Source organism: Erpetoichthys calabaricus, chromosome 8 (assembly GCF_900747795.2).
Source record: "Erpetoichthys calabaricus chromosome 8, fErpCal1.3, whole genome shotgun sequence".
Taxonomy (NCBI): Eukaryota; Metazoa; Chordata; class Cladistia; order Polypteriformes; family Polypteridae; genus Erpetoichthys; species Erpetoichthys calabaricus.
Genome location: NC_041401.2, coordinates 75,595,817 through 75,622,212, shown reverse-complemented (window position 1 = coordinate 75,622,212; position 26,396 = coordinate 75,595,817). Strand labels below are relative to the sequence as shown.

Here is a 26,396-nt window from a genome sequence, read left to right as displayed (position 1 = left end):
AATATGTGACTAAAACATAGGAATGATGCCTCAGGTCAAAGAGGACATGCAGTACAAAGAAGGTTCCTGCTCCCTACTGCTAACACTGAGGATATGAGAGGCCATAAACTGAACTGTATTTTGAATTGTGACCACCTGTTTTTTTTTTTTTTTTTACCGTGAACAGATGAAAAACTCATTTGAAATTATTTCTTCATTCATGACAGCATTTAGCAACAAAAGTAATGAATGACAGCACAGCGACAGCCTTCACAGTAGTGCTCAGCTCTACCAAAGGAATAAGGAGTCCCAAATGGTCTTTTTTGCACTGAACTCTAGTCATACCGTCAGTACATAGCAGGCTGCTTGGCATGGTGGTGAATCTTTTTGTCCTGAGAGACAGGAGTCAGACACTTGGATACTAATCCTGACGACTCATTTGCTCTGACTGTCTCCTCCAGCTGTCCTTTAATTGTTCACTACTGAGATTCTGAATCCAGGCAGCCAGTGGAATTTGCAGAATTAGCACAGTGAAGCTTTACAAAAGTTCTAGAATGTAGAATGCTTAAACCAAAGAGATCACTGGAAAGGCTGTTGTGTACCATGGCATGAATAATGAAATGAGAAACAGCTCCTTGCTAAGCGATGCCGTATGCCTATGAATGTAACTCCAAAGCTACTGCCTAAGAGTTGGATGCAATTGGCAATGTGGGATACTGAGGCGTTTAAAGAGCTTAACTCTCATGCTGTACAAAACTTAGACTTGGTTCCAGCTATAATTTGGACAGCAGCTGTCTTGGTTTTACTGTATCCTGACAAAGCTGCATGGTATATATATATTATGATGGATGGATTATATATATATATATATATATATATATATATATATATATATATATATATAGTGACACACGTGTGTTTAGGAGACAGCTAAAGGGCTTAAATACAGGTAGTTCCATGCCAGACCAGGGGGGGGGCGGAGTGCACTAATTTTCCCTCTCGATCTTTTGCAGACCATTCTAGGGAAATCCCACCCAGCTCTGGGGCAGCCACTGATGTCACTTCTGGTTCCGGTCGGGATGACATCACTTCCACTACTGGCCTTTAAAGCTGCCATCTTGCTACCTGGAGATCAGTTCTGTTTTGGACTCGGTTGAATGAACATGTCTCTGTTTATCGATACTTTTTGCAGCCGTAATCGATTAAATGGGTGACTGCCCCAAACCTTCTTGATGTCTTTTGGTCGTTTTTCTGACAGTGGCGTAGTCGGCAGGATGGAGGAATCCCTGAAGAGAACGGGACCGGACCTGACTCATGTCCAGGTGGGAGAGTACCTGGGCCGAGCTTTTGGGTGGGGAGTGTGTCTCGGGTTTCGGAAAGAACCGGTGCAGACTCCGCTCCCTTTGTCTAGCTCTGGGTCACCTAAATTGAATAGGGAGAGTGTCGTTGGGAAACACAGACGTGGGCTGGTCTCTATGGGGGATACGATGGGGACTTATTATGCTCTCTCGGAGGAGAGAGTTGTCCATCCCACCGGGGCTAAGGTCCCAGAGGAAGGTGGACGTTCCCCAGACCAGCAGGTGAAGAAAATAAAAAACTGGAGGTTTAACCCTGAACGGCCTACCCAAGAACAGCTCGACATTCTCTGGGAAGAGGTGGCAGGCTGGTTAAGGCCCGCTGAATGTACCACCTTCCAGGTAGTGAAAAAAGTGGCCTGTTTTTTATTCATAAATAGCCTGCCAGAGCATTTCACCCAGCCGGTCAGGGGAGAATTTGCAAACGTAAACGAGCTCATTGAGCTCATAGAAACATCTAGGGCAGCCTCACAATTTGAGAGGGCTGAACGGTCCTTAAGTAGAAGCCGTAGAGATTATGTCCCTCTTACACTGCCCTCTCGACATAAACCGGAGTTTGCATCGGAGTCCCCGATTCCGCGTGCGCGGTCCTCGCTCGGAGGCGAGGCGGAATGTAAGTGGAGAGAGATGGATGGGTTGTGTGCGCTTTCAAACCCCCTGGCTTTGGCTCATAAAGGTGAGGTCATAGTAAATGGCTACAAGGTAGAAGCCTTATTTGATTCCGGCAGCAACATTTCTATTGTTGATTGCCGATATGTACTATCCATTGAGAACTTTTAGGAATTAGGCATGCTGTCTTAACTACTACTAAGTAAATGGGTCACTTTTTAGCTAATACAACAAAGTAATCCAATTGATTTTTTTAATGAGGCAATTTCATACACATGAGAATTATTTTTGATTACAACTTATAGTACAGAAAGCACAGTAATGGGAGCATGGCTAGTTGGCCTAAGTCATAAAAACTTGGAATCTGTCTGTTATAAACAAATCAGAAATCCCACAAGCTTACTTTCTCTAGGAATGCTGTTAATGGCAGAGACTTGCAAATAGTAAAATGTCCTTAGACAACTGCTTACGTTGCCCTTTAAATTTAAATTGCCTTCAATACCATCCAGCTATCCCTGTAAAGGAGTAAGCTTAGAGATATGCAGGTGAATAAGCCTGTGGTGTCCTGGATAATGGACTGTCTGTCTGATATGGGTGTGAGCAACACTGCAGCTCCACAAGGAACAGTCCTGTCTCCTTTTCTCTTCACTCTGTACACCTCTAACGATAAATGTCACACCAGGTCATGTCACTTGCAGAAATTCTCAGATGATTCTGCATTTATAGGGTTTATTGATAAATGGGATGAGACACAGTATAAGAGTCAGGTGGAGAAGTTTGTTTCTTAGTGCAAAGAGAATTCTTTGCATCTTAACATCAGCAACACCAAGGAACTAGTTATTGACTTTTGCTGGACCAAACAACCTCTATGTCTGGTCACTATTCAGAAAGTGGATGTAGAGAAGGTCCACTATAATAAGTACCTGGGGCTCCAAAGTAATGACACATTGGACAGGTCATGGAACACAGATGAACTGTATACGACATGGCAGAGCAGGCTCTTTTTCCTTAGAAGACTGTGTTCCTTTAATGTGGGATGTGACATCCTTTACATCTTCTATAACTCTGATTGCCAGTGCAGTTTTCTACTCTGTGGTGCACTGGTCTGGTAACATCTCTTCAAGACAGGCCTACCAAATCAACAGGCTAATTAAAAGGGCAAGCTTTGTTATAGGACACCCTCTTGATCCCCCTGAAGGTAGTAACAAAGGAGAGAATTAAGACACAAAAATGAGTGCCATTATGAACAATGATGCACATCCTTTCCTGGCACATTAACACTGAGTGCTTTCAGCCAATGACTTATTCAGTGTGTCAGGAAACACTACTGGTGCTCCTTTATAGCAATAGAATGCTTTACTGTGATTGTGACAGCCAAGTCAGAGGTTTTCTTTTCTTTCTTTTTGGTTATCTGCTAAATAGTCATTCCAGTGTGTGTTCAGACTAAAGAGTTTATTTACATTCGTATTTATTATTATTTATTTAAAGAGCTTCTGTAAAAAGGCAAGTTTCTTCCTGGGTATAAATAAGGTTCTATTGAACTAAACAACAGCAAACATAGTTTAACTTACATCTATTAATATGTACAGTATGTATATTTATTTATATATATATTATATATAATGTGTGTGTGTGTGTGTGCAGCATTGAGTGGGCAACTCTCCATGCAGGAAGCTAGAGTCAAGAGAGAAACAGCTCCTTCTTTCAGTTTACTGCCAGATTTAGAACATTTTTATATTACAAAAATGACAATTATCTAATATAATTCAAAAACAAAGAATATAAACACATTGAGAAAAGTAAGAGTAAACATATGTGCTCAGATAGTGAGAACAAGAGAGGACAAAGTCTAGGGCTTTCACATGCTACCATGCAGGCGCATAACACTTGTTCTTTCAACAGAGCATGGCAGGTTGAGTGAGACACCATCAGAATACACAGAGAAATATGTCTTACTTATTCTTCTTCGACCTCCGATGTGGATGAGACTGAGTGAGTGCTAATGAGCCATGATTCACAAATTATTCACACTTTTTGAATTAATCTTTTCAGTGAGTCATATAAATCAATTTGCAGGCACAAGCAAATCCATTCAGTGGAGGACAGCACTAGCGGTATGGCGCATGTCCGCATGTTTTGCTTAAAAGGTAGATGGTTGAAACACACATGCGAGTACTGCCAGTTTGATTCAGGATTGTCACGATTCTTATTCACTTATGATTCTTTCTCCTTCTAACAGAATCATTACTAGCTTTCTGATGATTCTCTCGTTCATCATACAAGTCACTAGCAACAAACCAACATGGAGTATATTCATATTAAAATGAATGAACTTTTATTTTAACAATTGATTATTAGAATTGATTTAAACAGAATATATAAACATAATGTTAATATCCCGTTGTACATTCAACAAATCAAATTACAGTCACACAAAGCTGAAACTTATAAAATATATTTCTAATTTCAGCTTTATATTTTCTATATGGACCATAGTGCAGAATTTATATGGCTCATTGATTGAACTCAGCAGAAATTGTTCACTAATTCTTTCGAGTTGGAAAATGGATTGTTACTTGCGAACGAGATACACGACACTCATTCATTTGATGCTCAAACTGAATCATCGCCCATGAACATGTTACTTGATTCTTGTTCATTTGATCCCTGAGCTGAAACATACCTGTGATTCTCAGACGCTTAGCAAATTATAAGGCAAATCACAAAACTAAAGTACTGCAATCAGTGAAGAGATTTGTTCAGTACAGGGAGACCATGTGAACCTAAACTGAATTTTAAAATTGACTATATTTTTTTGTTTTAGTTATGTATTTTTCCCTATTCATATGCCCCCCTGTGTTTAACATGTAATTTAACATTTGCCAGGTAGGTAGGTATATGAACTATTTAGTTACATATTTGTAATTTGTCCCAGAGCCTGTAAATGAATTGATTCACTTTAAATGGGTAGTTTAAAAGAATCGAATTAGTAAAGCAATGTTTCCAAAATTTTTTCTAAGGTGGCACACTTTTTGTAACCAAAAACATCTCAAGGCACACAACTGTTCTACTAACCACAAACCCATTAAATCTCATCCATGTGCTCAACTACTGTATCTGATGCGGTGGGACAACAGGAGAAGCTGATAAAAGACCAACTCCGAGAGCAGCGTTCGCAGACACAGCACTTAGTGAGCACTTTGGTGGCATCTCCAACCTTCTTCGTTCCTTTGCCTGCCACTCTCTGACTCAGAGTCAACTCATATGCCCACTGGCCACCAGCCCTGTGAGGTTCGCTGGTGACCACACACCCAGGCAGGCAGACTCTAGCAGCCAGGAGATGTGTCTGCAGTGCTCTATGTGCTGTGTCTGCTTTTATGCCAGCTTCTCCAGATAGACCTCGACCACCTGAGGAGCTTGTCCTTCTCAGGTTCAGACCCAGGTGCGTTAAATTATTTTTTCCACATCACACCTGTGTAACTCTAATGGTGCATCACTGGGCCGCGGCACAATGGTTGAAAAACAATGCAGTAAAGTGAATCACAATGCCTGTCACTAGAGAGTGCACAGTACTCCACATGCGCTCTCTCTCTTTCTTGCACCCTCATGCGCAGCAGTGAGTGTGAAAGAGATAGAGTGCAGAACTCTTACTCATTTTCATGCCACCACAAGCCACAGTGACTGCATCACAGCAAGAATACATGGTATTCTTCTCGTACTGGTGCGGATAGGAGGGAGTGAGCATGCAGGGCAGGTGTTTACTTCTTTCTTGTACTGTCACCAGAAAGCAGAAAAGTATGGGAGACAATGCTGCATTGACCGAGACAGGTAAATGGGACAAGAAGCCCCTCTTGCACAAAACAAGAAAAAAACATGTCAACCTACACTATGCGGATTTAAGCTGACATACTCTTTTACTTCCATTTTGTCTCTATACTGAGCCACCGGCTCATGTAAAGTTGAATTTGCATTGAGGTTCTACTGTATTAATGGGTGTTTAGAAAATATCATAAGCTGATGTAATTAGAGCGGAGTGGTGGCTCTGAAGCTATGATCTGGGCTGACAATCGGAAGGATACCAGTTTGAATCCAAGTTGGGCCCTTGAGCAAGGCCCTTACCCTGCAGCTGTGCTGTTCTGGGTATGAAGTTAACCTGCATCGGCCCTGCAAGCAGATCTCCCGACTTACAAGGAAAAAATTGGGGGTTGGTAGTGGGATTGGCACTCCAACCACTGTAAAAAAAAAAAAAACCTCACACTGTTCCATTTCATTTGAACTTGTGTTGTGCTGAGGTGTTACCTGTTGTACAGGTGCATTTGGGTCCTAATTTGGAATCCCGAGGTGGTTCGTCGTGTGGTGGGTATGGAAAAACGTTGTATCAGCGCATGTTCACAACCTGATATAATATTTACTGACATCCATTTTGATTTACTTTGCACTTGGTGGCAGCTGTGTGTTTGAAGTATATACATATATTGCTTAATAATTTAACTCTTAGTTGAGAAATCTACAAAGTGCTATTTATGTGTGAGCTGTTCAATAAGTAAATAGTACAATAGTATAATACAAAACTAAATTCAACTGAATTCAATTGAATTAACAGGCCATTTGGTCTGGAATAATTCTGCAATCACTACTCATGTACATCTTTTAAATTATCTGGTGCTTGCAGCTTTTTTATTATAGAGGACTGGAGCATGGGCTAGTAATAGTAGACTTAATATACATGTCAAACAACTCCCTAGCCCTACTCCAAGTCAGCTATCCCCAGCATTTGGACCTAAAGCCATTCTTGGTTGTGCTAAGTTTTACTAATTTATCTTCAGGGATTATTAGCTGTGTAAAAAAAAACTCACCAAGGCAACATTTACAGTTTTTAGTTTTGTATTGTATGTGTGCACATCTATTCTAGCATAATCTGCTACTTGAAGGCAGACATTAACAGTTATTTATTCTTTTGTATTATTATTTGGTTATGTACGTCTGTTTCTCTGGAGCCCTGAAGCCATTATACATCTGTGCGTGTATATCACCGACAGCTGCATGTTGTCTGCTGTGTCTGACTGATGGTTCAGACTCAAAACCTTGGAGCCTAGCATTATGAATATTTTTATAATTCAAGGGCATCAGGACGGTCACGTGTTATCATCTGCGTTTACCTTATCAATACAGGGTCAGAAAAGGCACAATGGAAACTAAAGAGTGTACATTAGTTTATGAGTGTCAGCAACATCTATGTGCAATCTGCTGTGTTTGGGTTTGTCCATGACTGCTTAACTGTTAAATTCACAGTTTGAAAGGTCCAAAGTACAAACATATATCTGTGGGAACAGCCAGCACCATGTACTTTGTGTAACTGCTTGGTGCACAATAGGAAATCTTAATTATTATACAGTACCTTTCCTACATAACTCATAGGTATACTGTATGTCAGGATGTGATTATCTGAAGACAATAACTCAACAACTGAATCAGTATGAAAGTAGCTACAATAATTAACATCATAAAATGCTTCAAGCCTACTAATTTTGACCTGTTTTTTTTGTTTTTAATGTACATCTGTGCCTCAATAGTAGCACAGTCGGCACAGGGGAATATACAGTATATGTTTTTCAGCATATTACTCTTCATTGTAGCATGATCAGCACTGCCCAACAACACATATAGATATATGTTCTAGAGCAAAATATAATAAGAAAAAGAGTGTCTGGTGTACGGGGTACAGAGCAAAGACCCCATCATAACAGTTCTTTAAGTCCCAATGAGCACATTTAATGAGCCACTGATTCTCAGGGGGTGTAACAGACATCACTTGGAGTCATGGAAACTTACACCACTGCTACTGCCCACTGAGACAAAGGTGGTTTACAATTAGGCATGAACCCGAGTGCGTTTAACCTCCTTCTCCTATTTTTAATACTGACCTACTATGGCTTCAAGAATATGAGATCGGTGTAGATGGGTTAAGAGCACTGCAGTGCTACATTGTGCTCATTTTCATGAGTCCAGAGGAAGCTTTCTCTATTTACCCTTTACAGGAGTGGAAATGACATTACTGCAACATACACCTCACACTCAAAATGGCCTTCCTGACTGCTCACACACATAGGTGACTTATAATTTCAAAAATTACTTTTGCACACTGCACAAACGTCTGCTGTAGCTTTGTTATGTGAGAGTAAAAGAAATCCCATTTACTGTAAAATTACGACATTCCAATTAATTAATTATGCATGCAAATGTTTACAGCTCAGTCCCAGGTGATCAGTGATGTACTCACCTATCATTCCTCTCTCTGTAGGAACTATTAAAAGTGCTGCAGTTGTAAACGTCTTGAAAACTTAAAGGAAAATGAAAATCTAGGGTATGGTGAATCCAATGGAGTTTTTTTTTTATATCTTTCTTGTAAAATGTGTACTATAATAAGAAGAGCACTGACACTTTCTCTGCTACAAGAGCAGCCATGACTAAATAAGACTATTTATTTATTTTCCAAACCCCATTACTCTAATACAGGGTCAGGGGGACAGCCTATTGTGATTGTGTTTTTTAAACATATTTGTTTTTTATGCACAGTTTATGTTTTATGCTTTACAGTCGACAATGACAAATATATATTTATCTTTTTAATACATGGCTCTTTCAGTTTATTCATGTTGTGCAGTGATGTGTAGTGGTGAAGCCTTTAACTTTCAAACCCTGATGTTGCAAGTTCAAATCCTGCTACTGACACTGTGTGACCATGAGCAAGTCACTTGACATACCTGAGCTTCAATTGAAAAAACAGAATAATTATAATCAATTGTACCTCAAATTTTGTAAGTTGCTTTTACCAAATAAGTAAATGCAAAATGGTATTACAAACGATAATTTACAAATTATAATTTACATTTATGTAGCGCCTTTCCTGCTAAAAATACAGTTTTAGGAAAGTCATAAGTTGGACATGTATTTGTTCTCTACTGTTATTACCTAACAATTTGACAAATATCTGTTCAAAGAAGTGTTTAAATATCACTGAAATTATTTTCCTAGAAATAAAACCAAAGTGATGCACCAGCTTTTTCTAGTTTATAAAAAGGTTAAAAAAAAAAAAAAGTCACATATTACCAAAATGTCAGAATGCTAGCTGCTTTCAAGTTGTACCAGGGTACCTCACCATAAAATGCTTACTGCCAATGTGCCACAAGAGGCCAAAGCCAATCACAGCAGCATTAAGCACACAGAGTCTAAACTATTAATGTGAGGTCAATAACTTGGCAACAAGCTAACACACTCTACTGGGTTATAAGTTAATTTACTTTGTGAATCTGGTATTGCTGAGAGAAGTTTTGATGTGTAGAAAATACACTGTTATTCAAGTATATTAAAAAATGATATTACATTTAATTTTCAGAAAGTTAAAACATCCCTAAAGACAAAACAGAATATTTGAAATAATCCTCCAAACATCCTCATTGATGACACTAACCTTATGCCGTTGACACTGGCACCAGCGTTGTATGCAGACAAGGGCTTTAGAAGACTGCGTGATGGAGGACGAGGCTGAACGGGTGGAGGAATTTGCTGAGGTGGACAGACTGGAGATGGTGGCTGAGCTTGAGGTCGATGTGAAGGTGGAGGTAGAGGCTGCAGCTGTGGCTGGGCGAGAGGCTGTACAGAGGCTGACTGAGGCTTCTCCGAAGACTGAGACTCAGATTGAGATGAAGGGGCCCGGGGCTGGTAGCTAGTCTCTGTAGTTCGAACTTGGACAGGGCTTGGGGGAAGGGGATGGGGCTGAGGCACCACCGGAGGATGGGCCCGGGGCTGGATTTGTGGGATTGTCTCCTTTGGCACAGGAGGATTGAGTATGCTTAGGTCTCTGCAAGTGTCTGGGCTTTTCTCTTGGCTTCTCTCTAGACCTGACACCTTGGAGACCACCAGTCCTCTTGCTTCTTGGCTGTCATTGGTGGTGAGTGCATTGATATTAAAATGTTTAACTGAAATGAAACACAGTAGAGAAAAGGATTAGAAAGAAACAAAAGAGCAATTATATAGAAAAAATGCACATGGTTCAGAAAAACTGATTAGAATTCATAACAGTCCATACATTTTACACATTTTTCTACCTAAGATCTTAATGGAGCAGCCAATGGTGTATCATCCTGATCAGCGCATTGCTTCCTGACGGTGACATTGCCCTTACTCGCATTGACCACCCATAACCCTATAGTTTACTGGAGTTTTTGCCAGTCTTTCTTTAAACGGTCCCCTTTTCCCTGATAGATATTCCTTTTCAATTCTGAAATAACTCTCACACATTCCCTCTGCTTCCTGTCCTCATTCTTTGCTTTGATTCTAAATATAAATATTAATAAACTGGGACATTCAGTATAGTTATTCAAAACCTATTTCTTCAGCTCTTTTATGATTATAATACACCAAATAGCAGTACCAATAGCGGAACCAAAACCTGATCAGATGTAGAGAGAAGTTTGGGAGCTTTTCTGTCAGACAATCGTTAAAAAGTTACTGAATAAATCTAAGACAAGCCATGTCTGGTAATTACACATATACAGTATTATGCAATAGCTTATACATGTCATCTTTGCACAAAAAACACCAATATTATGAATTTCAACTATTTTAAAAGAAGACCCATGTGCACACCATCTCAGCATTAGTCTTCTTCCACAATAATCTTTTGACTGGGGGGTATTGGGACACAATTTTCTTTTGACCAAATCGCAGTCAACTTTTTGTGCCATGTGGTTGGTTTTACTTTCATTTACTTCCATATGTATGTGAGAACTCCCACAATTGAATAGAAAATCTATCCTTACCACACGAAAAATAAAACGGTACACAATAAAACGATTATTTCCAGATCCTTTTTGTTGTGACATATATGTGGTGGAAACATGGAAATCATGTCCTCTTATATGAAAACTATTGACACTTCATCGGTAAGTTTTTAGGCTTTTGTTTTCCAGTAGTGTTCCATGCCCTATTAACCTGCATTGTAAAGCAGAATGCAGGCACAATATTTTTTAAATTTATAGAAAACGCTTAACTTTAGGACACAATTCTGCGTGGTAAATGCATATATACCATATTTGTGAAGAAATAAGTTTGACTTGAAAAATACCGAATTTATCCTTTAAAAGCAACAGAGTTAACTTCAAAGTGAAGTTTCTGCCTTATTTATATTGACAATGAATAACTCATCTTTTAGAATACAAGAAAGTAGGAAAATAGCAAATCCTAAACTGGTGGGTGTGAGTAACATAATAATTATTAATCCTGAAAAACAGTGAACACCTAAGAACCACAGAGAACTTACCAATCCGGAAACTAGACCACGAACCGCCTACTGCTTAAATTGTTTAGTGCAGATAATACTCTACTGTTACTAAACATCTATCTTATAGATGTTTACTCTGACTTAAGCTACTGTGGCACTATTAGGAAACCCTTACAAAGATGTTTCCAGCCTCAAGAATATAAGTCACTGCCACTGGCAAGGTATCACTGAAGGATGATGCTCCCACTCTCTCTCATATTATCCTCCCTGAGCTGGTAGAGGTGACATGCAAACACAGGTCACCCTAACCAGAGAAGATAGTTTGTAGGGTTTAACTAAAGAAGACCTCCATTAGCCAGTTACAGATCTGGAGCACTTAGCTGTGAAGCAGCCTCTCTGCCCAGCAGCACACTCTCTCAACCGGGTTGCACGTGCTCCCTGTTACAATTATTCTCTGTTATATTCATTTCAGGCTAAGAATAACAGTATTGAACATATGCAATGTTTCCAATGTTAAGGTACTGAAAGCTGTCTTTTTTTTATCTTGCTTTCAGCTTGTGTCATGATCTGGCCAATGCCCTGCCTCTGGTGCCACCATTTGTAAGCCCATTCTGCTAGCACTGCATGCAGTTGCTTTTGATTAAATGAGTTTGCTCCTTCTTTTATTTCACTGGCCCCATCCAACATGTGACTGCACCATGATCAGCACTGCCCAACAACTTAAACAGAATGTACCTTCTAGGGTAAACTACTCAAAAAGAGTGGCTAGGAACAGAGCTAAGACAAATTCATAACAGTTCTTCAAGTCCCATACCTTCTAGGGTAAACTACTCAAAAAGAGTGGCTAGGAACAGAGCGAACACAAATCCATAACAGTTCTTCAAGTCCCAATGGGCACAGTTAACAAGTCACTGATTCTAAGGGGGTGCAACAGACATCACTTTTAGTGTCGTGGAAACTTAAACCACTACTGCTGTCCACTCAGACAGAAGTGGTTTGCAGTTTGGCATGAACCGAATGCTTTTAACATTAGCAGTGATCTCCTATTTCAAATGCTGTTCTACTCTGGCTTCTTGCAGTATGAGACCTCAAATCAGTGAATGGTGCAGATGATGTAAGAGCACCACATCGCTACATTGTCCTCAATTTCACAAGCCTGAGGAAACTTTCGCAACTTATCCCTTACATGAATGTTACCAAAATATACACCTCACACTCAAAACCGTGTTACTAGCTGCTTTCGCAGATCAGTGACTACATTCTTAAAAACCGCTTTTGCTAACCACACAACAATTCTGCTATAGTTTTGTTATATGGGAATCAAAGAAATCTCATTTACTATGAAATTCTCATTAATTATGCCTGCATGCCAACATTTACAGCTCAGCCACAGGTGATCAGGGATGTACTCACCTATCATTCCTCTATAGGAACCAATAAAAGTGTTAGTTTCAAGCATAATGAATGGTTAAAAAAATTAAAATCTATGGTTTGGTGAGTAAAGTTTAACATCTCTCTTGTAAAACTTGCGTACACGTAAAGAAGAGCACTGGCACTTTCTTTTCTACAAGACTTTCTAAGCAGCCATGACCAGACAAGACCATTTATTTATTTTCCAAACCCAGTTATTGTAGTGCAGGCTTGGTCAGCCTTTTCTGGCAGCGTAAGACCCCTAAAGAGGTCTGGCAAACCATCACATGCAAGGCACACTCATTCACACAGGATGAGTTTTTGAGACTTCAATGAATCAAAGCTGCATGTGTTTGGGATATGCGAGTACACTGCCAACCCACTTTAGATATATGGAGTACACAAAAACTTCACACTATAGTTCATGTGGAAGAATTTCAATCAAGGACTCTGGATCTGTGTGGTAGCAAAATCATTACCTTCTGCACCAATATTCTACTCTACTGTGATTCCCACTGGACTAAATATGTTCTCTGTATTCCCTCTAGAAACCAATAGATGGAAATGCTATTAAAAAATGCAAATTTTTAATTCTAGCAGAGCAACTGTTTTCAGATTTATGATGATACCTATCCATTGGTAAGCTATAGCCAAGTAGAGATGCCAAATCCCTTTTGTTGTATACTGAAGCATTAAGATAGTGAGCAGGTAATGCTGTACATCTTGTTACACGAATTCAGTATATTTAGAGCCACCCCAAATCAGGATGGTTTTACACACAGTGATAATATGTGCTCTCTGATAGCTGGGTCTTCACTTCGAGACAAAATTTAACCACATGTGGAATAACTAAAGGCACTTGTACACTGATGTCATGATCGTACTTGTGCCATTTTCACAGATATGACTGCAGAGGCACCATGCACTTCTTGCTTGTTACTGGTCTCCATAATGCATCATTCATTCTTAGTCAATACATAATGGTGGTGGTAGGAAGGTGTGGGACGAGAGTGTAAGTACATGTAACTACTGCAGGTTATTGCAGATTAGCTCAGACCTGGCTAAGACATTTTGGAATTCTTCAGAAAATATGAATTCTCCTCACTATTTCAGATTTTTGTGACTAACCACTACTTATTGCTGCCAAGAAAATGTCTTTGAAATGTACAATACAGGAAACCATTTGTGGGCCAAATGCAGGCCAACAAGGAACCAGACTGCTTGCTTGGCCTGCCTGGAATCTTTATCAAGCTAAGCTGTTTTTTCTCAATTTTATTTATTTAAATCTGCACACTCAATGAACAAAGCTGCCCCACCAATATGACTGATAGCTTAAACGGAACAGCAAAAAAGGTGTGCTGGTCACACAGGAGTCGGACAAAGTCATTTTCTTAAGAGACTTTTATGGAAAACATCCAAAGCTTATTAGAAGAAAAAGATGCAGGTTTCCCTACTGTTCCTCTGTTACGTCCCCAAGGTGGGTTTGCGAATATGCTTACAAGAGTAAAGAATTAAATGTATTCTTCCCTTAATGAAGACTCTGGAGTCCACAGAATGTAAGAAATCTGTAATTCGCATCCCCTGAGAATTAATTTGTCAGTCTTCTTGATCCCTCGAAACAAAATATGTAGATCTCCTTCTGTTTGCCAAGAAAAGGCCTGATGCCTTCAGTTGAAAAAAAAAATAAAAAAATTAAAAATGGAAGTTATGTGTCACTCATGTTATCCATTAACTCAGACCACAGATTGTAGGAAGACATGCTGAGCAGAGAAGAACCAGTTCAGGAGGGGGCTGCTTTCATACTATAAAGCTTGCATATAAAGTGTCAAGCAGCCAGAAGCACTGGAAAGCTGACACCATGCCAAACATAAAAGCAGGACCCCCACACCTGCTTTTAAACATTAAATTATAAGAACTGTGTGGATAATGACTTGCAGCATACACACAGTTACAACAGCATCCCTTCTTCAAAAACCTTCAGAGCTCTGTGGTTCCCAACTTACCTAACAAACTGCTAAACTCCCTGCCTCCCTTTATGCTATGCAAACTGAATACATGCTGTAAAAACTTACACTGCTTCATCCATTTTACATTCTTAGTTAATAAAATGAACACAAGGCCTTAACATGCTTCCCCAAACACTTTCGTCTTCTTTCTGCTGAGCCATTTTAAACATAATGAAATGAATAAAATAATGAAAAAGCAGAAAGTGCCATTTTATCCATTTCAGTGCCAAATGGATATAGGCCTTGGTACATGAGCATGTCTGCCTACACCACCTCCAAAACTGCAACACATAACTGTAATGTTTTTAATGTGAGAAAATAAACAGGATTTAAAATAATCAGGAGATGAAATAGCATTTGGAAGCAGGCAAAAGACCCATGGTCACAAGGACAGGCCAAAGTCCAAGTACCAGTAAAAGTTAAAACAAGAACTGAGTGCCAGAGCCAAAAAAAGGTACTCAAACATTTTAGTCAGAAAAAACAGAAAAATGTCAACAAACAAAAAGAAAGCAAACCTTGACAAACTTGATTAGTATAAGTTGAATTTTCTTTTGGATATTTTTCCCAAAACTAACCAGAGTGCTATGCTGCTGTCTTTTATACCTTTATGGTGATGATGCCATGTGTCAGAAGTCCTGGATCAAATGACTGAACTCAGTCAATTAAGACACAACCAAAATGGCCATCCGAAGATGACCTCACCAAAATGGAGGCACATCTGTTTACAGGGTCACAGCACCTTGGTGTCAGTGTAGTTTTAGGTGGACGTTTGTATGTGCAGTGTTGTAATTCAGCCCTGTGGTTCAAATCCTTGTTTCATGTCCTTTTTGTTAATTTTTGAGGTATATGTTTATGTTAATGTTACTTTTCGAAATTATTTGCTGTGATGGATTGCCGGCTTCATATTCTGGTCCTCACCCCCAGGCCGCCAGGAGGAGCTCTCCCGACAGCATGGATGTGCCCCAAATTCCAGCAGAAGTCAGAAATAAAGAAGTCTTGTACTTTTACCTGGTGTTTGGAGTGGTACCTGAGGGTTCAAGAGGTGGATAAATACCTCTACTGCTACATTGCATTATGCCTTATCCTTAATTTTGTCTCTCAAACCTTTGTTATGTGCCTTGTGTTTTGTGGAAGGTTCACCAAGAGGTGGGACCACCTGCCTATCTCCTCCAGGGACTGCTCTCAGCCCTATAAAGGCCAAGGTTTTCCCACAGTTCCTGGAGGTTCATATGAATGTGCTTGGGAGTTTTTGAGTTACTCTAATTTTTATATGTGCTCCTGTTGTGATTTATTGGATATTTTTTACCTTTTTGCTCTGTCCTCTGCCCACCTGTTGGATTCTTATATTGGTACTTTATTTGCATTGGATTGCCTTATTGTTTTAGGCAACTCCCTTTTGCCTTTTGTGCTCCAATGGAGCTTCATTCTTGCTGAAGAGCATTTTTGTGAAAATAAACTATTTTAAGAAGATCATGTTTTTGTTCATACATCTAGTCAGGGTTTGGCAATAAATCCCCAGGTAGTGGGCATTTATGAGTATTTCTGGGACTCTCAGTTCATAACATAGAGGACATAACTTTTATGTTTATGGAAAGAAATGCAAACATCGAACGATGACGTGATTGCAGAGGCCTGTGTATGCAGTTTGGAGAAAAATGTAATAACAGATTAACTCTTAGTAACACACACGCTATCATGGAGAATGTGGATATTGTTCACACTAAACCCTAACTACACCATCCAGCAACCTTAACATCTGTTCATAAACTTTTCCGACTTTATGTATCACACTACCCCTTAACTTCTGTCCTAAAATGCAATCCTAAAACTATTCTAACATTATGTCCTACAACTGGACTAACATCATGGTGCTGCAGCTCTAATATGATATTGCCTAAATGGAACCCAAATGAACAAAACATAATTGTAGAAATTAATAAAAACCTAACTTTAGCATTACAAAGCTCAGAATCATGGCAATAGCATACCGTGCAACCTGAGGATGACAATTTTTCTGCTTCTGCAAGCATAATCTTTACTTCCATATTTGAATCCTTGTGTTTTTTGTGGCTATGAGGGCTATACAGAAACCTGACATTGTCACTTACTATGGCTTTCACATGGATGTGACCACAACAAGAAATTCCTGTAGATTTCTCAATGACATGTTGTCGGACATGAGTTTGATTTTATGGCTGTGCATTATTAGAATTTGCAAATGTGTGACAAGAACCACTCAATTCAGATGGCATAGCATGACTTTGGAATATATATGGGTAGCCTGCATGAGCAAAAGTAGTGAACCCAGGACTTCAGGAAATATACCGGTTACACCCCATAACTGAGAGCCCAAGTCATTTATGTAAATAATAATAACACATTTTATTTATATACAGTAGCACCTTTCCCATGCTCAAGGCGCTTAAATGGTAAATTTGCGGGGGAGCTGGTTTCAAACTCACGATCTCTGGATTGTAAGTCGGCAGTTGTAAACACAGCACCACGGAAACTGTCCATAAAGTGCAATACAACCATAGACTCCGCAGATCTTTATAAAGAAATTTCAGCAACACTGCAATATATATTTGGGATTCAACATGCAGGACACTATACAAAATCATGATAAGTTATTGATAGAGGGCCTCATTTGTACACCCAGAATCTCACCTTTGCATGAGTGGGAAGGTGCTTTTAGTAAACAAGGCACCTCCTGAAGTGGAGCTCAGGTTAGTTGTTTGGAGAACTCAAGCAAGGCCATATTATGGATTAAAATTTTTATGAGGAGATCTTTGGACAAGTGTGGTTATCAAGTGTGTAAACAAAAGAACCCGAGTTCAGCAGAGGTCTCACCCTATCTACTTGTAGCCTTGGAAGATACAGCCCGGTTCATAGTTTAGTTGGCACAACATCATCAAAGGGACCTGTCCACTGAACGGAACTATTAGGAGATTTTTTTAGGGAAGTTTTTCATTGCCTTAAAGATTTATTTTCACTAAAAAAACTAACAAAACTGGAATGTTCACTTATAAAAGTGGCCTTGCTTTTAGACAGTCACCGGCTTAGTGGCAGAGTCTTCTCCAGTTTCACTTTTTATTCACTGAAAATGTTTCAGGAATGCTTGCTATTTGTTTAGGTGAAATCAATTAAAATATACCCAGGATGGCCACATTCGTGGGAGTCGTTAAAGAAATTCCACTTTGCATTTGTCATCCTGTATAAATTCTAGCACATTTTGAAAACATAGATATTTTGTAGGTTTTAAAGAAACACATTTTTTCAGTTATTGGCAATGTCTTATTTATATATGTTATAGGCCAAACTAGTTTAGACTAGGCCAATCCAGTTTGCCGAAACGGATAGGATGAACCTAGTCTAAACTAGATTATACTTTAATCAATGTAGAGATCCCACAACTAACTGATTTGTTCTAGTCTAAACTAGTTTGGCCTGCAATCGTACTTTCCTAGCCCAGACCGATTCATCCTATCGTGCTTAAGATAAACTGGCTTAGCCTAGTCTAAACTAGTTTGTCCTAAAATTGGTTTTGGCCAGTAGCATACAGTATATAGTTTTTGGTTTTTAGAATGCTAAACAATGACATGTAAAAGGCAGAAACTCACGACGCCTACTTTCCCTTCTTCTTCTTCTTGTTATTTCAATCTTCAGATTCCTCTAAGGTATTGAGAAAGTTAATCCAGTAGAATTTATTCAGTCAAACAATGAATTGCACACTCAATGACAATGGTGTAAATTAAGGAGTAATCTTTTTAAGATGGAAGTCAGTTTTACTCACAGTCAAAATGATGTGGAAAAAATATCAAGTCATACTACATATTTGAAAAAGAAACCTTGACAATCTTTATAGGGTATTTGGATAAGATATTGGGATAACTTAACTATGAGCTAACCAAACAAACTTGACGTGATCTCTCCTTGGTTAAACTTCTTATGTACAATATATTACTGACCCTCCTTGGTTTCTTTTCCCGACATGCTGCTCTTTCGTTTGCATCGGCAACTACATGGCTAAGCCAAAGCTAATTTCCATGGAAAGTGATGCCAGAAATTTTGGGTGGGAGCTTTGTGATATTATGATAAAAGGATTCATTTTGTCCAGCACATACCTATGATACTGTGGAACACCCAGGATGAGGAGAGTAGTTAGGTGGCCTCAGCCATTAGATCTGCATCTATAATAATTGACCGTGAATCCCGCTGTGGGTTGTGTTCTCCAAGAATGCTCTTGAATAGAGTTTTTGTTTAATGTTCCATGTACTTTATATTGTCATTTTTCATTTTTGTTAGTCATTTAGATTAATTTGATGTTACTATGTGTTTGGTATGATCTGTACATTTACATATGTCAACATTGTATGGTTTACTGTTTTATTGTTAATGCATTAGAGCTGTAAGCAAGAGCAAGCACTCAGAGTCTGTACTTAGTCAAAAGCGCTAGAAAAAAGTCACTGAATAATACAAAAATCGGATCAAATGCTTACTGTACATTATCTGTCTATAGTGACAACTTTTTAAATGAGTTGAACATAAACTGCTTACTTACTGTACAAATGCAGAAACACTTTTAGCAGTATGGCTCAAAACAAGCATTTGAATGTTATCTTATTTTTCTTCCACCTCTAGAAGATTTGAATGTTAAGTTGATTTGGGCCTCTGGATGTTTATAAAGCATAAGCAATTGAGGATGCCATGTGTAAACGTACTCTTTGATGGACGTAGTTGGTTCCTGCCTTGTTAATTGTGCTGCTAGGACAGCCTGTAATTGGATTAAGTTGGAACACAAAATGGGTCAATGGAGAGCTGTGTTAACAATTATGAAAGGAGTAAATAAAATGGATACCAGTGCTTACTTACAAAATCAGTTTTTCCAAAGCAGTCAGAGATTAATGTGGTTAAAAGGAAGTTTTACAGAAATGTAAGAAATACAGTATGTCTTCATGCAAAGAACTGCAGATACATGGAAGTATTTACCAAGTACAGGACACATTGGAGACCTGCCAATCTTGATGTAACTTTTTGAAACAGAAAGGAAATAGAAAACTTTCAGCGATGTTGACTCCAATTCAAAAGCAAACTTAGGAGAGCACATACAGTAAATACATTTTGGAATGTCCAAAAGAACTCACAGCACCACCTCAACACCCCCAAAAGTCTCAATTCAAATATATGAAAACCTTAAAATAAGAAAGAAAGAAAGAAAGAAAGAAAGAAAGAAAGAAAGGTTTACCAGATTAATCTCACCATGTGATATAAACAGGTTTAATTTTAAGACCCAGAAGAAGTTAGTTTCTAAATTCCTCAAACTAGCTTACTTTAAATTTTCTTTTTCCTCCTTACAATACCCTAAAGAATACAAAAACAGCCAGGGGAGATGGATTAAAATGTTCCTGAAATCCCCCCTGGCAGCAGAGAGATAAACAGAGTGGTAGAAGGAGCCCTCAGAGAGGAAAGATGTACTGATCAGCTCTGGGAAAGCCACTGACATGCATAACTAGGGACCAACAGACATGTGATCCACTGGGGTACTTCAAGATTTGACTCAGGTATCACTGGGGAATTATGGGAAATGTAAATGCCAATCAGGGGACCTAAACACAAGAAGCTCCCCACCTAACCAAGAGGGTCCACAGGGGCTCTGTTACAACTGTTATTATAATCTCCTGTTGAGTATCTAGACCTGTCATTTTAATAGCTTTAGGATTTTTAGACTGACCTGGACTAGTAAGACTATTGACTAGGAATACAATTAAGGGGCTCATAAAAACAGAAGAAAATTTAAAAAAGGACAGCATATGGTAAGATGATGTAAACAAAAATAAAGAACTGGGCATCATTATAAAAAGAAATACTTCAGTATTCAGACTGACTATGTGGTGTAGTGGTTAAGGCTTTGGACTTCAAACCCTGAGGTTGTGGGTTCAAATCCCACTACTGACACTGTGTGACCCTGAACAAGTCATTTGACCTGCCTCTGCTCTAATTGGTTAACCAATTGTATCATAAATTATGCAAGTTGCCTTGGATAAAGATGTCAGCCAAATAAGAAAACGTACTTCAAAGGAAGGTACAGAATGGCATATACATGAAGAAAATGTGCTCACCAAAATGATAAAACTACTGCAAAGGCTTAAAATAAACAAAAATAACAGATTTATAACATGATGGAGGGGAACATTCACAGTGATATAAAGTTGAAGAGCAGAACACCCACACATTAAATGGGGATTTAGACTAGCTGTGAACTAAAAGGTAAGACACAAATAAACCAGGAAAGTCAGAAATAAAGAAATGATGGGCTGTTCCTACATTTACTGTTGGCATGCCCAAAGAACTGGCCATAAATCTACTATCAAAAGCAGATGATTTTATAGTGTCATAGAGCCCGTCTTTAAATAAGAATGAAAACAATGAATTGAAATTAGCAAACTGACAGCAAACATCATGACAGAAAAGACTCATAAATACATCTATAAAGTGAGTGGACTGCTCAAGGGAGGTTTCAGCAAAGAAACATCTTGAGACAGACTTCCTACGAGAGGAGCCGAAAAGGTGGACACACATTCAGTAAGGATGGTGCAGTGAGGGTTTGAGATAGGGAGAAGGCAACAAATCTAGGAAGATCTGTAAAACTGAAGATGTCTGGTTTGGTTACCTTATAGCAAATCCTAACTTTTGGGGGTTGAAGAGGATGCCAACAGATCTGCATGGTGATGTAGCCGCTACGATTGTAAAATTAAGAATGGATGGAATTAAGCAATCACATAAGCCCTACAGTATTTTTCCCCCCCCCCCCCCCCCACCAGAATGTTAACAAAACACACCAAAAAATGTCAAAAAGGATGAAGTATATTAAGCACCAAATATTATATATATATATTACTGTATACAGTAATCCCTCCTCCATCGCGGGGGTTGCGTTCCAGAGCCACCCGCGAAATAAGAAAATCCGCAAAGTAGAAACCATATGTTTATATGGTTATTTTTATATTGTCATGCTTGGGTCAAAGATTTGCGCAGAAACACAGGAGGTTGTAGAGAGACAGGAACGTTATTCAAACACTGCAAACAAACATTTGTCTCTTTTTCAAAAGTTTAAACTGTGCTCCATGACAAGACAGAGATGACAGTTCTGTCTCACAATTAAAAGAATGCAAACATATCTTCCTCTTCAAAGGAGTGCGTGTCAGGAGCACAGAATGTCAGAGAGATAGAGAAAAGCAAACAAATCAATAGGGCTGTTTGGCTGTTAAGTATGCGAAGCAGCGCGGCACAAAGCTGTTGAAGGCGGCAGCTCACACCCCCTACGTCAGGAGCAGGGAGGGAGAGAGAGAGAGATAGAGACAGAGTTTGTTTTTCAGTCAAAAATCAATACGTGCCCTTCGAGCTTTAAGTATGCGAAGCACCGTGCAGCATGTCGTTTCAGGAAGCAGCTGCACAAAAGATAGCAACGTGAAGATAATCTTTCAGCATTTTTAGACGAGCGTCCGTATCGTCTAGGTGTGCGAACAGCCCCCCTGCTCAATCCCCATACGTCAGGATCAGAGAAAGTCAGCGCAAGAGAGAGAGAGAGAGAAGAGTAAGCAATCTAGCTTCTCAGCCATCTGCCAATAGCGTCCCTTGTATGAAATCAACTGGGCAAACCAAATGAGGAAGCATGTACCAGAAATTAAAAGACCCATTGTCCGCAGAAATCCGTGAACCAGCAAAAAATCCGCGATATATATTTAAATATGCTTATACAGTATATAAAATCCGCGATGGAGTGAAGCCGCGAAAGGCGAAGCGCGATATAGCGAGGGATCACTGTACAATGATTTTCAAACACAGCACCAGAAGTAATAATGAACATATAAAATTATTGGTACAAATGACTCCCCTCTGCCAGATGATATATACAGCCCCAAAAGTCTTTACTGTAAATGGTGGGTGTTTATCCAGAAGTTAAAACGTCCCGCCTCAGCATTCTCTTCTGGTTTTATACGTACAGCTACATCCTCCAGTTCCCACAAGCCCCTTTTCATTCATGCAAACATATTTAAGGACGCAGACCCCTTATTTACAAACCAGGTATCTATGCCACAAGTATTGTTACTAACATAACAATCATCAAACAGGACCTACTATACAAAAAGGAAAACCCCATATGTGGCAACACTACACCTTTCACTGATTCATTTAACCTACTAGGGTTCACGTAGAAATATTTAATATAATTTAATATAGAAATATATGTTTTACAATCATGAGGTAAATAAATGTGAATGCAGTCTTTTGTGGAGTCGACACAATAGGGATGGTGAGTCTACAGCTACCACACGTATCCTCCACGGTCGACAAGATGCTGACACACCCTCCAGTCCTCATGTTCTGACTCCCAAAGCCGGCACAAGGTGTTATGGGTCAGAATTGTGCTTCACACCCTGCTGAACTGTGAAACTGAAGACAGAAGCTGTATTTATTACTTAAATACAAGCAGTGCTGCATATAAAGCAGGAATCCACTGCATGTCTTCACAACTTATTACAAAATAAAGCTTGAATGAGTTAAATGCAGGTGGCCACTGAGTCATTATCCCTTTAGAAAAATCCAGCAATCTTCTCTAATTGCAACAATAAACACAAAGAATGTTTATTTAAGTTGTCATAATAGTTTCACTGCCTTGCGTTAGCTGGGGTTCCTGTGGCGTAGAGGCCCGACATTTGAGAAGAGTTTTATCGTTGTGTCTCTCAGGACTGCAAAGAAAGGCAGTAATGGTTTCAGTAATGGGCTACCATGTGGATTCAGCAAATGACTTTCTTTTTTTTCTAATAGCAAAACTACTAAAGCGAGCAAGCTAGGCATTGAGACGTCCGCTTCTTAATGACATTATTGCAAATTACACTGGACTAACTGCTTGCTTCCAAGGAGAATATGATGAGATTTAATGTAGTTCAATAAAAGCCAACGGCGGGCCTTTTGTGTTGCCAGTATAAAGAAAGCTGCATGGTGATTTTTAGGAGAGGAAAAAAAAAATGAACACACACACACACACACACACACACACGCGCACACACGCGCACACACACACAGAGTAACATACACCACAGGTGAACAGAACAGACCAGAACGTCATTAACGGTGCTGCCTGGTGATCGTCAAGGGTCACTGGCTTGCTGTCAGGAAGAGAACATATGACAAGAGCATCTTCCATGCAGCTATGGCAGATATTGGAAAAGTTCTATTTGATTGGAGTACACATATTACTGAATACAGAGAAGAACCCATGCAATATAAAGGAATGCACACTATTAACAGAGCAAGGGAGAACACATGGACAGGAGTTGAGAAGTGGGCAGCTGACACAGGCATGAGACAAACTGATGACGGGAAGAAATCACAACCAGTACAGACATCTTCAAAGGAAAAGAAAAGCTCAAAAAAGATCTCATGTAGAAACTGAGTACCAAACTTTCTATGCAGCTGAAATGAAGCACAACAAGGACAAGAACCAGAAAAGCTAACATGAGCTCCTGGAGCAGAATAACGGTCATGCTACAAAGAAGTAAAAACAGTACATGTACAAAGAGCACAGAGGCCAGAAAATCAGGAGAAAGAATAGTCTCCGATAGATGTGTGAGAAAATGCTGAAAATAAAAATGTGAGACAAGCACAACCTCTACAGGGCCAAGACGAGCAGAAACAATTTATGAGAAGGTTGTGTTTAAACTGGAATCAATAATTTGGGAAACTCATGCCAGCCATTGCCCAGGTGAAGGTCTAATACGCTTTCTGTAATCTATTACCCTGGGTAATGTAATGACTTAAAATTTTGGGAACCTACATATGAAAACGTTTTATGTATGAAAAATGTATGCCACTACCGCAGGCAGACCACTCACAAGAGACTTTATAGTGTACACTCATTAGTTTTCAAAAATAAGCATCTAACTTCTTTTTTTGTTTTACAAGGTTAGTGATTTTAGAAATGTCTGGACATTGGACGAACTCAGAAATAGGAAAGATCTTCTCCATAAGAGAAAAGGAGAAAATTATTGTGCAATTTACGATAACAGTTAAAATATGAAGGGGTATAGGATCAAGTCACAAAAAGGAATGTGGGACGCAAATAAGACAAAGGGTAATAAACAAAAAAAAACCTCTTTCCATATAAACTCTGCAAAGATCCAAGTTTCTTGATCTTTGTCTCAATCTGCAGTTGTTAGGCAAGAAAGTCATTGACTCAGGCAATGCAGAAGTTTAATTTATGATGATGAATCCCAGTAAACTCCTTAGGTAAGCTCAAATGTATTGAACTGGCCAAGAAGACTAACGGAACCCATCTTTATATGACTCGTGGAAATATGGAGCTCCTAAACCACAGAGCAGAGAAAGACTCTTGGAGAAATTGTGTAAACTTAATTTGGAGATTTAAGAAGCTCATTAAAAAGATGAGCAGAGCAGAAGGCGAACATGCTCACCAGGAGTATGTAGTTCATGATTTCAGTGATTTATGTATATTGGAGATAGATATGTAAAAGATGGACAATGCCATTTGGGCCTCCTTTGCTCTGGAAGAATGCTCATCTTTATTGTCAGATTTTACGGCAGTATTTTTTTCAGATTATTATGCCCCCTTTATAGAGCTCCAACTGCCCTAAACTGTTTTGCGTCTTATTCCCATATCTGAATCCACATGATCCTTGGATTAAGCACATTGGAAATCATTCATCTTTATCAGCATATCAATTTTAAATCACTTCTAAGGGGTGCAGTTAACAATCAGCTACACAAACACAATGTGATTCTGTCCTTCATCACGTGCTACTGCTCCAGTCATGGGGGACGCCTAAGGTGTACCTTGTAGATGGGCTGGAAACAGACAGCTGGTACACTCAAAATCAAAATGAAGGTTGTACCACTTGGCATTGTGAAAATTCTACAAGCAGAAACACTTCAAGATAACAGCCATTCAGGTTGCAAGCAAGGACTTCCACACTCTTAATTCTCAGAAGAGGAAGAGCACAGCTTTGGGTTTCATGTTACTTCAGAGAGAGAAGATGCAATCAGGATTGAATTCCTAGGCACTGAAAAGCATGTAGTAAACAGGAAGAGGAAGAAAAAAAGGCAGGTGACCACTTTTTTCCCCCCTTTATAGATTTCCAGAGTAAACAACCTCAGACCATTTCTAAATTAAATTTCCTTCGTAGGGATTTGAACAGTATGCTTGAAAAGTTTGACCACAGCATTAAAAGATTCTATTTGGTGGCTGCATGACATACACTTAATTAAATACCAGGCTGCAAATATACAAATAAAGGTGGTGGTCACAACCAGAGAAACGAAAAGGAGAAACTGCATGGTGTATTCAGCTCTACATGTTGTCATTTCAGTTTTTCTGCATCCTTCTATGGTAGGCTCTATTAAATGGATACTTCTTCTTCCAGGTGACCTCTACAAACAAAGTTTTTTTTTTGTTCTTTATTTCACCTTATACAATTTCTGGTATTAGGAATTTATTAGTTTTCGCATACCCCTTGGGGTCACAGCACAGGGTCAGCCATTGTACAGTGCCCCTGGAGCAATTGAAGGTTAAGGGCCTTGCTCAAGGGCCCTGCAGAGTAGGATCTCTTTTGGCAGTGACGGGGATTTGAACCGGCAACCTTCGAGATACCAGCGCAGATCCTTAGCCTCAGTCACCCCACCTCCCTCCTGAAGTGATAGGCAACTAGTTCAATGATACTCTCAGGGTCAATTTCA

At 39.3% G+C, this 26,396-nt stretch overlaps 1 protein-coding gene across 7 annotated transcripts in view; it reads right to left on the bottom strand.

The window, feature by feature from the left end:
- auts2a (activator of transcription and developmental regulator AUTS2 a) overlaps positions 1-26,396 on the bottom strand; it is a 1,241,941-nt gene that overhangs the window by 47,038 nt on the left and 1,168,507 nt on the right. For all 7 annotated transcript variants that reach the window (XM_051930719.1, XM_051930723.1, XM_051930722.1 and 4 more), the window contains one exon: positions 9,415-9,922. In XM_051930719.1, coding sequence (XP_051786679.1) covers positions 9,415-9,922 — 508 coding nt within the window. The remainder of the gene's footprint in view (positions 1-9,414; positions 9,923-26,396) is intronic.